Genomic DNA, 14,103 nt, shown 5'->3' with positions numbered 1-14,103 from the left:
TTGACAAACTTACTGGAGTTCTTTGAGGATGTAATGAGCGCAGTGGATAGAGGGGAACAGGTGGATGTTGTATACTTGGATTTCTAGGTGTTCGATAAGGTGCCACATAAAAGACTTATCCATATAAGGATGCATGGAGTTGGGGGTAATGTATTAGCATGGATAGAGGATTAGTTAACCAATAGAAGGCAGAGTTGGGATAAATGGATGTTTCTCTGGTTGGCAATCAGTGGTGAGTGGGGTGCCGTAGGGGTCAATGCTGGGTCTGTAACTGTTCACGATATACATTAATGATTTGAAAGAGGAGACAGTGCAGCGGATCTAAATTTGCCGATGACACTAAATTGAGTAGATAAACAAATTGTGCAGAGGATGTGGAGAGTCTGCAGAGATAGGTGAAGTGAATGGGCACAGGTCTGGCAGATGGAGTATACTGTCGGTAAATGTGAGGTTATCCACTTTGGAAGGAAAAATAGATCAGATTATTTAAATGGTGAAAGGTTGCAGCATGCTGTTGTGCAGAGGGACTTGAGAGTGCTTGTGCATGAAACAAGGTCGGTCTGCAGGTGCAAACAGGTTATCAAGAAGGCAAATGGAAGGTTGGCCTTCATTGCTAGAGAGATTGAATTTAAGAGCAGGGAGGTTATGCTGCAACTGTGCAGAGTACTAGTGAGGCCACACTTGAAGTAGTGTGTGCAGTTCTGGTCTCCTTACTTGAGGAAAGATGCACTGGCTTTGGAGGTGGTGCAGAGGAAGTTCACTGGGTTGATTCCAGAGAGGATGGGGTTAGCCTATGAGAGAGCAAATTACTGGGACTGTACTCACTGGAATTCAGAATGAGAGATCTTTTAGAAACAAAATTATGAAAGGGATAGAGGCAGGAAAGTTGTTTCCACTGGTAGGTGAGACTAGAACTAGGGGACATGGCCTCAAGATTCAGGGGAGTAGATGTAGGACTGAGATAAGGAGGAACTGCTTTTCCCAAAGAGTAGTAAATCTGTGGAATTCTCTGCCCAGGGAAGCAGCAGAGGCTACCTCATTAAATACATTTAGGACACAGTTGGATAGATTTTTGCATAGTAGAGGAATTAAGGGTTATGAGAAAAAGGCAGGTAGGTGGAGTGGAGTCCACAGCCAGATCAGCCATGATCTTATTGAATGGCAGAGCAGGCTCGATGGGCCAGATGGCCAACTCTTGCTCCTATATCTTCTATTCTTAATACACGACTAATTACCAATTTTTGTTGATGCACTAACGCAGGGATACATTACACAAAAAACACAACTTCAGGCCTGCAGTATGCAAACTCGATTGAGGAGATCACTTTCAGAAACATTTCCATATCTAAAAACAATTGTGTAAAATATGGAATTATCTATTTGGTTTAAAAATTTCAACACTAGTACCATTTAATAAAAATTCTCAGTTTTGAAAAGCCATTTCGTGTGAAACTATTTCAATCTGTTCTATGTGACTGAATAGCTCTCTAAATATTGAATGGCTGGTTTAAATCTTGAGAAATGGGCAAATGAAGCTGAGAACCAAAAGCGTGCAGTAGACCAATGGAAGTACAAAAACTATAAGCACAACCCTCCCTAAATGTAAAGTTTGCAGAGGTTCAGCATAAAGCAATAGATTGGTACTGTGCAGAGTGTCCACAGAGCAGTGAGATGCTGTTCACATTGAAAATAAAGTAGAACAAAATCATGGAAACTTAAGGCACAGTTAAATTATTTTTTTTATTTTTAATGACATTTGTATACCCCAACAAGAACGTCCATGGTACAACTGGCCCATGGCATTTATAAACACTAATGGGACTTATTGAAGACAAACATGATCCAAATTCTCCCATCTCTTGGACGAGCGTCAGGTATTGCTTCACCCTTCACCAGTTCCAGAAGAACAGCCTGCTGCCATATTTGGCGGGCTGCAACTCCCCTTCACTGACTGGGTTAGGCTCTGGCCTCGGCCTGGAGTGATAGACATTGTCTGGAACTGGCCGATCTGTCTGCACCTTGGTAACCTATGGAATACAAGGCAGGCCATGATCTCACTCGGGGAAGAACTCAAAGCTACACACAAAACACTCAAAAGCACAAGGAAGCAGGAAAAGCATCAACTTTTTAAATCATTTCAGAGGAAACAGATCCTTCACTGTAACTTTATTACACCACTGTTAAACCTATAATTTGAAATTCATATTAAGATTGATGACAGTGACATCCCCTTCACTTAATCCCAAACCACAATAACTTGTTAGTCAGATCCGTTGAGACAGCAAGTTAATATTCTCAAAACCAAAACTCATTTAATATAAATCAGCATCCAAGGAAAGTTCACTTGCTACATTCTATGGTTAAAGTTTATTGACACAAGAGTTTTAAAAAAAATTCCACATTACTGTCTGCACTCATTTTGAGTGGATCAAGATAGTTAAGCATGATCCAGTCCTTTTGCCTTCAGTGCTGAGGAAGGCATTTATTATGAAGATTGAGTACAAGCCATTCACAGCAAGAATGGTGAATTTCCAATCCGATGGCCATTTGACTCTCAGACCAATATTAAACAATCATTGAACCCTTTAAAAGAAAATATTCTACCCAGATAGTAAAGAGGCTGCAACTGGCGCTGCAGTGGAGCAAGCTTAAAATTTCCACAAAATCTAAGCCAAAGTTGTTTAGAAAACTGAATTTTACTGTAGAATAGTTAAAATTTCCACAAAATCTAAGCCAAAGTTGTTTAGAAAACTGAATTTTACTGTAGAATAGTTAAACAGTTAAATTTTACTGTTGACAATATTTTTGTGGCTCATGAACAGATTGATATATAACCAAATGCAAAATGGACCACTAAATATTCTCACTGGCACGGGCAAGCCTTAAGATTTTCAGGCGTGGTTTGTGGGTACCCATCAGATCAACAGCAGCTTCATTCCTTTCCAGATGTTCCATTGGAGAGCCTACCAGCAAGATACTGCTTATGACCAACTTCTAGAGGAGAACTTGGGTAGCAACTCCTATTTTCACACTTATCTGCACACCTTTGTTGCAGGTTGCAATGTGGTTAACTCTTTAATGACCCAGTGTTACCAGCCTACCCACTAAAACGCAGCCAGTGAAATTTTCTTCAGAGGTTTTTTTAAATATTCATTTTACAAGTCCTAAAAATGCCAACAGTAAGTCAGATTGGCAAATCCATGACTCTGATGATCACTGGTTTCATATCACCAATGCTATGTTAATAAATTACGAGTCAGCCCCTCAAGACTGCTCCGCCATTCACTGAGAATGGGGTTACAACAGGCTGATCCAATTGTAACCTCGACTGCACATTCCCTCCTACACAGAGTAACCTTTCAGCCCCTTATACAAATTCCATTTTTATACTTCCCACGAGCTTTGCTCACTGATTTTATTTTAATCATTTCTTGCCATTTTAAAAAAATATTCTGCCCATCTTCTGACCTGCATCCATTTACAAATTTGATATCGACTTTTTCTTGTTAATCATGCATATTGGTACCTCCCTTGAAATTTTTTTTTTGTTGTAATTATAGTTTATGCTGAAAGATCTCCTTAATTGCTGGCTATTACATCTCAACTGATGGAACCCTTTACTTAATTTGCCAGCTTTGCTTTCATGCCCTTAACTATAAAATAATAGTCTTGAACCCAATCTTCTCCATCTCAAATTAAATGTAAAATTCAAATGTTATGACTGTTGGAATCTAGGGGTGCCTTCACAGACATTAATCCATCCCTATCTCCCTCCACAATACCAGGTCCAGTAAAGACTCTTTGGTTGGTTCCAGAACGTGCTACCCTGTCCTGAAAACACGACAACTCCCCATCTGGGCTACTTGTGCTATTCGATTTTTGCAGTTTATATATAGATTAAAATTGCTGTACTATCTGACAAGATCTCATTATTCCTTTCTTGTGTGCTCCGTCCTACAGTGTGATAAGGTTTGGGGGTCAGTACACCACTTGTACAAATAATTTGTCTTTATCATTACTCCCCTCCATCTGAACTAATTCAACAGCCTGGTTTCCCGAATTTAGGTCATCCCTCTCGATGGCATTAATTAACAGAGCAACATTTCTGCCTTTTCCTAACTTCCTCGTAGCTGACAGGCTTCATTCAACCAAGTTCAGCCAAGCAACAGGGACCTCAGCGACATGCAAATGCGCAAGAGTTAGGGCGTTAAAAAGACGAACTACAATAACTGAATTCAATCCCATACTATGGTTGCTTTCCAACTTAGTTCACTTTGCTATTTCTGCATCTCAATAGCTGTTAAACTTGGTTAAGAAATGATAACATATTTCCCTCGGTTTGAATTTGCACCACTGGGGTGCAACTTATTGAGTGTAAACCATCTACAAGATGCCATGCATCCCTTGCCAAAGCTTCTTCAGCAGCACCTCTCAAACGTATGACATCTACCAACAAAGTACCTGCCCAAGTCACAAAACATCCAGAATATTGGGACATCCCTTCATCTTCATTGTAAATCCCAGAATCTTCCCCTCCCCAAACAGCAGTGTGGGAGCACCTTCACCACACCGAGTGGAGTGGGGAAAGACACCACCAATTCAGAGGCATTTAAGGATGGACAATAAAAGCTAGTTAAGGCTGTTTGGCAAATGAAAATAAAAATATAATTGCACACTACAGTTGTGAAATTGCCAATGTGGGGTGAAGAACTGGCAATTGCTATTGCTTTGATGATTGTGAATTATATTCTCAGTTTCAACAGAGCTTACATTTTGTACTGGTTACAGATCTCTATACCTGGTCAACAATTTTAACAGGAGTTCAAGTGACAACACTTCACCTTCTCAGGAAAGCAATGTGTTCCCACCTCCCTAATTTAAGATTTACACCTATTATGTGGAATTCAAGTACAGAGATGCAAAACCAAGGAAGCAAACACAGGAACATAAAACCTCGATGAAAAAGCCCATTCAAGACAACTCAGGCCTGACTATCATCTAATAACCTTCAGGTCACAACTCCACATTTGGATTAGATTGGTAAAAGAATTTACAGCAATGAAAAAGCTGCAGTGGAAACAAACTCATTCTGATGCTGAAAGGAAAATGCTACCAGTTAAACTGCCCTGCATCAGTGGAACCTCTGATCTACATTAAGTGTAAAGGATAATTAGAGGATGTGGATTCCACAACTGCTTTGCTTGGGTACTAAAAAAAACAACTAACACAACCATTGGTTACTGTCAGACGTCCAATAGATACAAATCTCTCTCCATTCAGAACCTCTGATTACATTCTGGCAGTGCTTTTCCATCTTGTTTTGTTAGTAATAAAACAACATGCAACATTGACTTGATGTTACTAAAGCAAATATCTTTCAAAAAATTCAAATTACAAGACAAAATTTCAGCAATGAAACAATTCATTGTTGGATCAGAAATTTGAGGATAGACTTGTTAGAGCTTGCAAAATACACATACCTGACAATATTTTTTGTACAGCTCCAGAACAGCAAGCCAGGAGTATAGTTACTTCCACCTTGCAAGTTACACACTTGCTGTCAAATGTTACCTCCTACTATCACAACTGTTGGCCCTGTAAATAGTTCCACTGATTCTCCCTCCCTATATACAGAATATAGAGCATAGAAACAGATCATTTAGTCCCACCAGCCCATACGATTGTTTATTCAGTACTAGAGGTCCTCCCATCTGTATTGGCAGAACTATCCACAGAACCCTTTATTCCCTTCTTCAAGGTTCACTTGGGAGGTCAAATGCCAGAGGAAAGTTTACAGTAAATGGCAGGACCCTTAGGAACATTGATATACAGAGGAATCTTTGAGTGCAAGTTCATAGCTCCCTGAAAGTGGCAACACATGGTGAAGAAGGCATGCAGCATACTTGCCTTCAGTCAGGGCACTGAATATAATAGTTCGCAAGTCCTGTTGCAGCTGTATAAAACTTTGGTGAGGCCGTATTTGGAATACTGTGTACACTTCTGGTCACCACATTACAGGAAGGGTGTGGAGGCTTTGGAGAGTACAAAAAAGGTTCACCAGGATGTTGCATGGATTAGAGAGTATTAGCTAGTAGAGGTTGGACAAACTGGGATGGTTTTCACAAGAGTGTCAGAGGCTGGAGGGGTGACATAACAGAATTATATAAAATTACAAGGGGCGTAGATAATCAGAGTCTTTCTACCAGCCCCCCCAACCCCCCACGGGTGGAAATGTGAAATACTAGAGGGCATATATTTAAGATGAAGGGGAAAGCTTATAGAAGATTTGCGAGGCAATTTTTTTTTTCCAAAGTAATATTTAAAATGCATTTAGACAGGCACATGAACAGTAGGAAATGGGGGGACCATAAGCAATGTACAGGCAGGTAGGGATTAGTTTAATTGGCATGATGATTAGCACAGACATCATGGGCCAAAGGACCTGCTCCTGTGCTGTACTGTTCTGTGCGTTTATTGAGCCTCCACAATGCATCTGCTCTTAAATCACGTCCTGTGATAGCAAATTCCATATTCTCACCACTTGGTTCTCCCTGGGTAAATACAATTCCCCTTCTGAAAGCCCAAGGTCATTTCTCAATACAATCTCATACTAACACCCTCTGCATTCATCTCTCCCGAGTGGAAACTCTGTATCGTATCAAAAATTCAAATTTAAATACTTTCCTAATAGGCAAACTTTCTCTTTTGCAAGATAGAAGTACGTGCAAGGCAGATTGAGTTTTTAGATAAAGTGAATCAAAGCATACAGAGTTAATGCAAGAAAGTGGTGCTGCAGTAAAAGATCAACCACGATCATACTGAATGCCTAAAGTTCAAAGAACCTACATGTTTAATCCTTTCCATAGGACATGACATCACAATTCCTAGTACCATCCTTGTAAATTTGCAATGTAACTATCTCTATTCAATTATGTTACCTCAGTTATGGTGCGATGGAGCACTGCCACTTCACTCAGTATTTAGTGGAAAGGCCCGTGAAGTCTCTCTCAGAATTCCATCAGTATCTTGGAGCCAAATGAAAACTGCAGATACCTACTAACTGGTTGTGGACTATGATTCCAATACAGTAACACAATGTGTTGCAAGGGAAGGCAATTCAAGATGGTCTTTTGACATTCATATCACAATGGCAATATTAGTATTATCAAGCAGAAAGATAAAGTTGGAATTACAGAACATTGAGCCTTGTACTTATTAGAATTCAAATCACACTCCTGTAGTTTACCAATGGTTAAAAATAAAATCAAAATACCAAAACAATCTCACTAAACTGAACATGAAATATAAATAGTAAAGCTTAGCAACATAAAATGAAGCAAGCCCTTGGCTTGACGCCCACTGCTAGCTGTGAGAAAAGCAGCTCTGTACTATTAACATCAGGTTCAGTTCTCTAAGGAAGAGAGTATTGGCAAATGGTTCCTGAAAATTCAGCAAAAGTATGTACAGCTGGATGACAGACAAGCTGGCTGAGGGACCCTGGACTAGGATGTGTATAGAGGCTGCTGGCACAGTGCCATGGTGCCAACTAACTTAACAGAGAATGATTGAAAGATCCAAAAATGCCTAATGTACCTTCAATATCTGAAAGTCTTACACTAAGCCACATTTATACCATAGAAATTTTAATATTTTTGGGCAATGGAGGTGAAGAGGAATGGAGGCCCAAAAACAAGCTATCTCATTTCAACTAACAAAACACTGCTCCAAAGAGGGCCAAATGATTCATATTGGTCAATCAATAGAAATCATTGCTAGATAATTGATTAGGAGATTAAATTATTATCTTGTGTACAATTCTTGATACTTTATTTTGTAATCCATGAGTTTGCAAAGATTCCTTTCTCACTGTCTTAAAATGCAGGTTTAGACATTTAGTTTAATCTGAACAAAATCCCTGTCATAAGAATACATCTGCAACTCATGCTTAAAAAGCAAGTCGAATCATTTTTCTTTGGGGAAAAAATACTGGGAGCTTTATTATGACTATGACTTAATGGTTCAGCTGAATAATATTTTGTGGCTTCTGGATTAGTAAGTGAAACGATCATTGAAAAATATTTAAGTGCATTACAGAAACATCCAGAGGTCCTGAACATTAAATCTGTGTACAGTTAAGACTTAAATGCTTATAGCACATCAGGAGTCAAATAATGAGCAGTTCCGCAGCCTTTCAAAATTTTACCTCTGATGCATACTATAAGGAACGCATGATTGTAATTAGTTAATCCAAACTATTGAGTAATAAGCACAAATTGATAGACAATAAAAATGCCTTCTAAATATATTAAAGGTATTTGGAGACCCAAAAACATGCAGCAAACACATTTTTTGGTACATCTGTAATACTAAAGATGCATTGATTGTACTCAGAATCCTGAAGTGCAGGTCCTCTGGTGTGTGTGCGTCTGCGTGTGTGTACACAAACCCAGAAAGTGAGCAAGGCTATATGACTGTATGGTTTTACACCAAAGCCTGATCCTCATTTGCCATCTACAAACATGGCTTAATTTGGTAGAAACAAAACAGGCCATGATCAATGCCATCAGTGAGAGAGATCTCCAAAACTAGATGGCTTAGATTTAAGGTAAGAGTTTTAGAAGGGTTCTGAGGAAGAACTGTTCCACCCAGAGGGTGGCTGAAATCTGGAACACCCTGCCTAAGTGGGTGGAGGAAGCAGGTACTCTCAACATTTAAGCATCCAGCTGAGCACTTGAATCACCAAGACATAAAAGGCTGTAAATGGGATCAGGATAACATGTACTTGATGGCTGGTATGGACATGGAGGGCTGAAGCACCTGTTTCTGCGCTGTGTACAATACAATAGCAGTTTTGTCACCAGATCAGTGACCCCTCTGAAGTAAACTAACAAGCCATTCAGAGGCATGAAAACAGTTTCTCATTATGGGAGTACAAGTAGTGAGCCCCTGCCACCTTCAGAGAGAGGCAATAAATGCCAAAGTTGATATTAATGCCCATAATTCAAATAAATATACAGCTCCTGCAGCCACTGGGGTGAAACAGGAGATACAAGTTCTTTTTACCATTACATAAATCTCTCTAAGTAAACTAAAGTCTTCCAGAATTCTTCTATTATTTGAAGTTGCAATAACCTACTATACCTTAGACAGTTCCCCTAGATCTGGACGAACCCAGCCCAGTTTGTCTAGCACACAGTTATCAAATGCCTCTTGCTGTTTGCGGCAATGGCGAAACTCTTGCAGATTGGTATAATCGATGCAGGTCCAGTACTCTGTGAAGGGCTCAGCGCAATGGGTCTTCAGCTTCCTAAAAAAAATTGCAGACATTAGCAAATCTGTTTACAAAAATAAGCCAAAATAAAGTAAGGCAGTATAAAAATTGGCACTATCCATACCTTTGCAATATAAAGATGCAACTAATTCACACAGAGACAAAAAGATGACACACCAAAAGGGTGGATAACAACAAAACAGTACGATATAGAAAAATTGAGGTGATCCATCTAAGTCGAAAAACAGGAAACTTTTGTTTTACAGAGGGTGAGAAATTGAAAAATGAATGTTCAAAAGCTTCTGGGTGCCCTTACAGATAATTCATTGAAAGCTAACGTGCTAGCGTTATGCATGCATGTTAAGGCATGCATTTAAGGTGAGAGGAGATGTGTGGGGCAATTTTTTTTAAACAACAGAGTGGTGGGTAGCTGGAAAGCACTGCCAGGGTGGTATTGGAGCAAACACGTTGGAGGCATTTAAGAGGCTGTTAGATAGGCACGTGAATATTCAAAGAATGGAGGGATACGGACATTGTGTAGGCAGAAGGAATTAGTTTAGGTAGGCGTTAAAGATAATCCACGTCTTTAGCAGGAATCAAAACTTAGAATCTACTAAAAGGATGAAAGTCTTGGGAAATATTGACAACGTTCACTGTGGGAAAATGGGCAGAGTATTGCTGCCCTTTCATCCCCAGAGACCTGGTCCGACCAATGAATGAAAATGCCCTCCTCTCAACTACAAGGATTATACATACGTGTTTAGCTAGTCTCAATTCACATCGCAAGCACAGAGACCCATCATCCTCCAATGTCAATCACGATCAGAAGCCACAAGCAAGGCTGACCTAGCACACACTGGGGCATAACTGGTGTACAGCTGAGGGGGCTCTGTTCTGCACTGAAGTTTAAAAGCAACCCAACTAGAGCACTTGATCTTGATAATATATGCCCCAAAAGTAACAGTTTGGCAGCAACATCAACCGGTTGTGAGAAAGCTTATCATTAATTAGTTTCATCAGATTGAATATGCACTGCCTACAGGTTAACCAAGAGAATGAAACATCGCCTCAAAGCTGCAATCTGCTACCAAGTTTACACAAAATACTAATGTAGTTATTACTTAAACTGTAGAAGCCACATAGCAGATAAACAACGTACAAATATAGATGCAAAAGCATCAAGGCCAATTTGACTGCAACAAAAACCCCAGTAATTTATGTAATCTATTAAATTAACCAGGATTACTAACAACTTTATGTTTAAAAATCTTAAATCCTCAACAATGCAGCTGTACCATGTTCTAAACAATAAAAATGCTCTGCAAGACCACTTTTTCCTTATACACGTGCCTTTTCAATCCATGTCTTCTGCTTCTTGAACCATCAACTGGAGTGAAACTGTTCCAAATCAGCAACCCCTCCACCGATCCAAAACAGTGACTGGTTTCTCCTTCCACAGAAGCTGTTTGCCTGGTTGAGTTCTTCCAGCTTTTCTGTCACAGACTCCAGCATCTGCAATTTGATTTGCTTTCCTTGTACACCTTCCCTCAATCTTTATTCCAAAAACAACCCCAGCTTCTCCAGTCTAACATAGTTAAAATCCATCATTCTTAGAACCCTACCCTTAGGACAATCATATCCTTCAAGTCTGGCAACTGGAATTGGCCATATTATTGCAGTTGTGACTCAACCACACTTTTATACAGGCTTCATATAACTTGTTTTTATACTTTTAAATGACAGGATCACATTAATTCTACCAACTAATCGTTCAGCACATCCTGCATATTCTACATATTCCTGTACACCCTATAAAAATGCCCCATTAGTCTACATTGTACAATTGCTTATAATACTTCACAATCAATTCTTTGCATTAAATTTCATTTCTCACTTGGCAACCTATCATGGAATCATACAATACAGCACGGAACAGGCCCTTTGGTCCAATGTCTGTGTCAACCATGATGTCAAGTTAAACTAATCCCACCAACATTTTCACGTGCCTGTCTAAATGCCTCAGGAACTTCCAACTACTTATTATGCTAATTCAGACCAAAAATGAATCAGTTTCATGCCCCTGTTCAACATCCTGTGACACTGCTACCATCAGGCAGGAGGTACAGAAGCCTGAAGTCCAACACCACCAGGTTCAGGAACAGTTGCTTTCCAACAGCCATCAGGTTCTTGAAGCAACCTGCACAACCCTCACCCTACCTCAGCAACATAGCACTGCAGACCACCTCTTGCACTGCCATGTAGCTGTTTTCAATTGCGTCTTTGTTATTCCTTTCCCCCACACTGTTATTTTCCCCCCACTGTATGATGTAATTCTGTGTTGTTGTCAGAATCTACGTGCCTGTGATGCCGTTGCAAGCAAGTTTTTCATTGTACCTGTACCTCACCGTACTTGTGCACATGACAATAAACTCGGCTTGACGAATGAATTATGAGGATGCTGCCAGGACTTGAGGGACTGAGTTATGAAGATGTTGAGCAGGCTAGGATTTTATTCATTAGAGCATAGGAGAATGAGGGGTGATATTACCTCAAATCACGTAGGTGCCACGGCCAAGAAAGCTCACCAGCACCTCTACTTCCTCAGGAGGCTAAAGAAATTTGGTTTGTCCCCTTTGACTCTCACCAACTTTTACCGATGCACCATAGAAAGCATCCTGTCTGGATGTATCACGGCTTGGTACGGCAACTGCTCTGTCCAGGACCGCAAGAAGCTGCAGAGAGTTGTGGACACAGCCCAGCGCATCACGGACACCTTGGACTTTACCTCTTGTTGTTTTGGTGTAGCAGCCAGCATAATCAAAGACCCCACCCACCCAGGTCATTCTCTCTTCTCTCCTCTTCCATCGGGTAGAAGATACAGGAGCCTGAGGGCACGTACCACCAGACTTAAGGACAGCTTCTACCCCACTGTGATAAGACTATCGAAAGGTTCCCTTATACAATAAGATGGACTATGACCTCACGATCTACCTTGTTGTGACCTTGCACCTTATTGCACTGCACTTTCTCTGTAGCTGTGACACTTTACTTTGTACTGTTACTGTTGTTACCTGTACTGCATCAATGCACTTTGTACTAACTCAATGTAACTGCACTGTGTAATGAATTGACCTGTATGATCGGTTTGTAAGACAAGCTTTTCACTGTACCTCGGTACAAGTGACAATAATAAACCAATACCAGTACCAATATTATAGAGGTGTATAAAATCATGAGAGACATAGATAGGATGAATGCGCAGTCTTTCCCCACCCCCCAGAGTTGGGGAATCAAGAACAAGAGGACATAGATTTAAGATGACAAGGGAGAGATTTAATCAGAACTTGAGGGGCAAATTTTTCACCCAGCGGGTGGCCCGTAAATGAAATGAACTGCCAGAGGAAGTGGTTAAGGCAGGTACATTAGTGGACTCAGCCCAACACATCACAGGCACATCCCTCCCCACCATCAGTAGTATCTACATAAGGCACTGCCTCTAGGTGGCAAGATCTATCAAAGATCCCCACCATCCAGGCTATGCCATCTTCTTACAGCTACCAGCAGGCAGGAGGTACAGAAGCCTGAAGCCCCACACTAGGTTCAAGAACAGCTACTTCCCTTTAACCACTTGGTTCATGACCCAACCCGCACAATCACTACCTCAGTATAGCAACACCGTGACCACTTTGCACTCCAATGGACCTTGTTTTTAATTGCTTCTAATTGTTCTTTCTTGTATAATTCATGTTGTCAATTTATGTTTTTCTTGTGAATGTTGTGTATCAGATGCTACGTGCCTGTGATGCCACTGCAAATAAGTTTTTCAATAAACCAGTGCAGAGTTGGGGACACAGCCCAGCGCATCACAGACACCAGCCTCCCCTTTCTGGACTGTCTTTACTTCTCACTGCCTTGGTGAAGCACCCAGCATAATCAAAGACCCCACCCACCCGGGTCATTCTCCCTTCTCTCCCCTTCCATTGGGTAGAAGATACAGGAGCCTGAGGGCACGTACCACCAGACTTAAGGACAGCTTCTATCCCACTGAGATAAGACTATTGAAAGGCTCCCTTGTACAATGAGATGAACTATGAACTCACAATCTACCTTGTTGTGACCTTCCACCTTATTGCACTGCACTTTCTCTGTTGCTGTGACACTTTACTCTGTACTGTTATTTTTACCTGTACTGCATCAACGCACTCTGTACTAACTCAATGTAACTGCACTGTGTAATGAATTGATCTGTAAGATCGGTATGCAAGACAAGTTTTTCACCGTACCTCAGTACAAGTGACAATAATATACCAATACATGTACTTGTGCACATGACAATAAACTCGACTTTGACTTCACATTGACGACATTTAAAAGGCATTTGGACAGGAGAGGTGGGCCAACCGCGGGCAAACGGGACTGGCTTAGATGCGCATCTTGGCTAGCACAGACCAGCTGGGCCGAAGGACCTGCTGCACGACTCTATGACTGTCACCCCCTCGGCGCTGCCTGCCTGCCGGTCAGCGGCAGCGGGGCCTTTGCCGCGGCCTGCAGCCTCGGGCTCGGGTACCTGAAGAACTCCAGCGCACACTCGTTGACCTTGCGGCCCTCCTGCAGACAGCGGCGCGGGTCCTTCTCCTCCCAGCGGCACAGCATGAACTCCTTGTTGGGCTTGTCGCACTGGGAGCCATAGTGGTGAGCCGCCGCCTTCAACACAGCCGACGACACGTTCACCTCCTGCACGTCGAGCTCCTGCAGCGTCGGCAGCCCCGCCACACTCATGTCGCCGCCGCCCGGCCTCCCTCCGCCGGCCGAAGGTCGCCGCAACACGCATG

General features: G+C 41.4%; 1 protein-coding gene across 1 annotated transcript; it reads right to left on the bottom strand.

Moving 5' to 3' along the window:
• Positions 1 to 1,721: 1,721 nt before the first annotated feature.
• On the bottom strand, positions 1,722 to 14,100 carry ndufa8 (NADH:ubiquinone oxidoreductase subunit A8). The gene is made up of 3 exons (XM_052037183.1): positions 13,839 to 14,100; positions 9,142 to 9,307; positions 1,722 to 2,027 (listed from the first exon to the last, which is right to left on the bottom strand). The coding sequence occupies exons 1-3, from the start codon at positions 14,048 to 14,050 to the stop codon at positions 1,890 to 1,892; spliced, it is 516 nt and encodes a 171-aa protein (XP_051893143.1). The 5' UTR covers positions 14,051 to 14,100; the 3' UTR covers positions 1,722 to 1,889.
• Positions 14,101 to 14,103: the final 3 nt, after the last annotated feature.

Source organism: Pristis pectinata, chromosome 23 (assembly GCF_009764475.1).
Source record: "Pristis pectinata isolate sPriPec2 chromosome 23, sPriPec2.1.pri, whole genome shotgun sequence".
Lineage (NCBI taxonomy): Eukaryota > Metazoa > Chordata > Chondrichthyes > Rhinopristiformes > Pristidae > Pristis > Pristis pectinata.
The sequence above is the reverse complement of the archived record's forward strand: the minus strand, read 5'-3'. Positions and strand labels throughout refer to the sequence as shown.

Excerpts from the sequence above, each read along its gene's own strand:
- ndufa8 (XM_052037183.1), bottom strand. The coding sequence starts at position 14,050 with ATGAGTGTGGCGGGGCTGCCGACGCTGCAGGAGCTCGACGTGCAGGAG. Across the intron at positions 9,308-13,838 it reads TGTGCGCTGGAGTTCTTCAG|GAAGCTGAAGACCCATTGCG; the intron begins GTACCCGAGCCC and ends AATTTTTTTTAG. Across the intron at positions 2,028-9,141 it reads ATCTAGGGGAACTGTCTAAG|GTTACCAAGGTGCAGACAGA; the intron begins GTATAGTAGGTT and ends TGTATTCCATAG.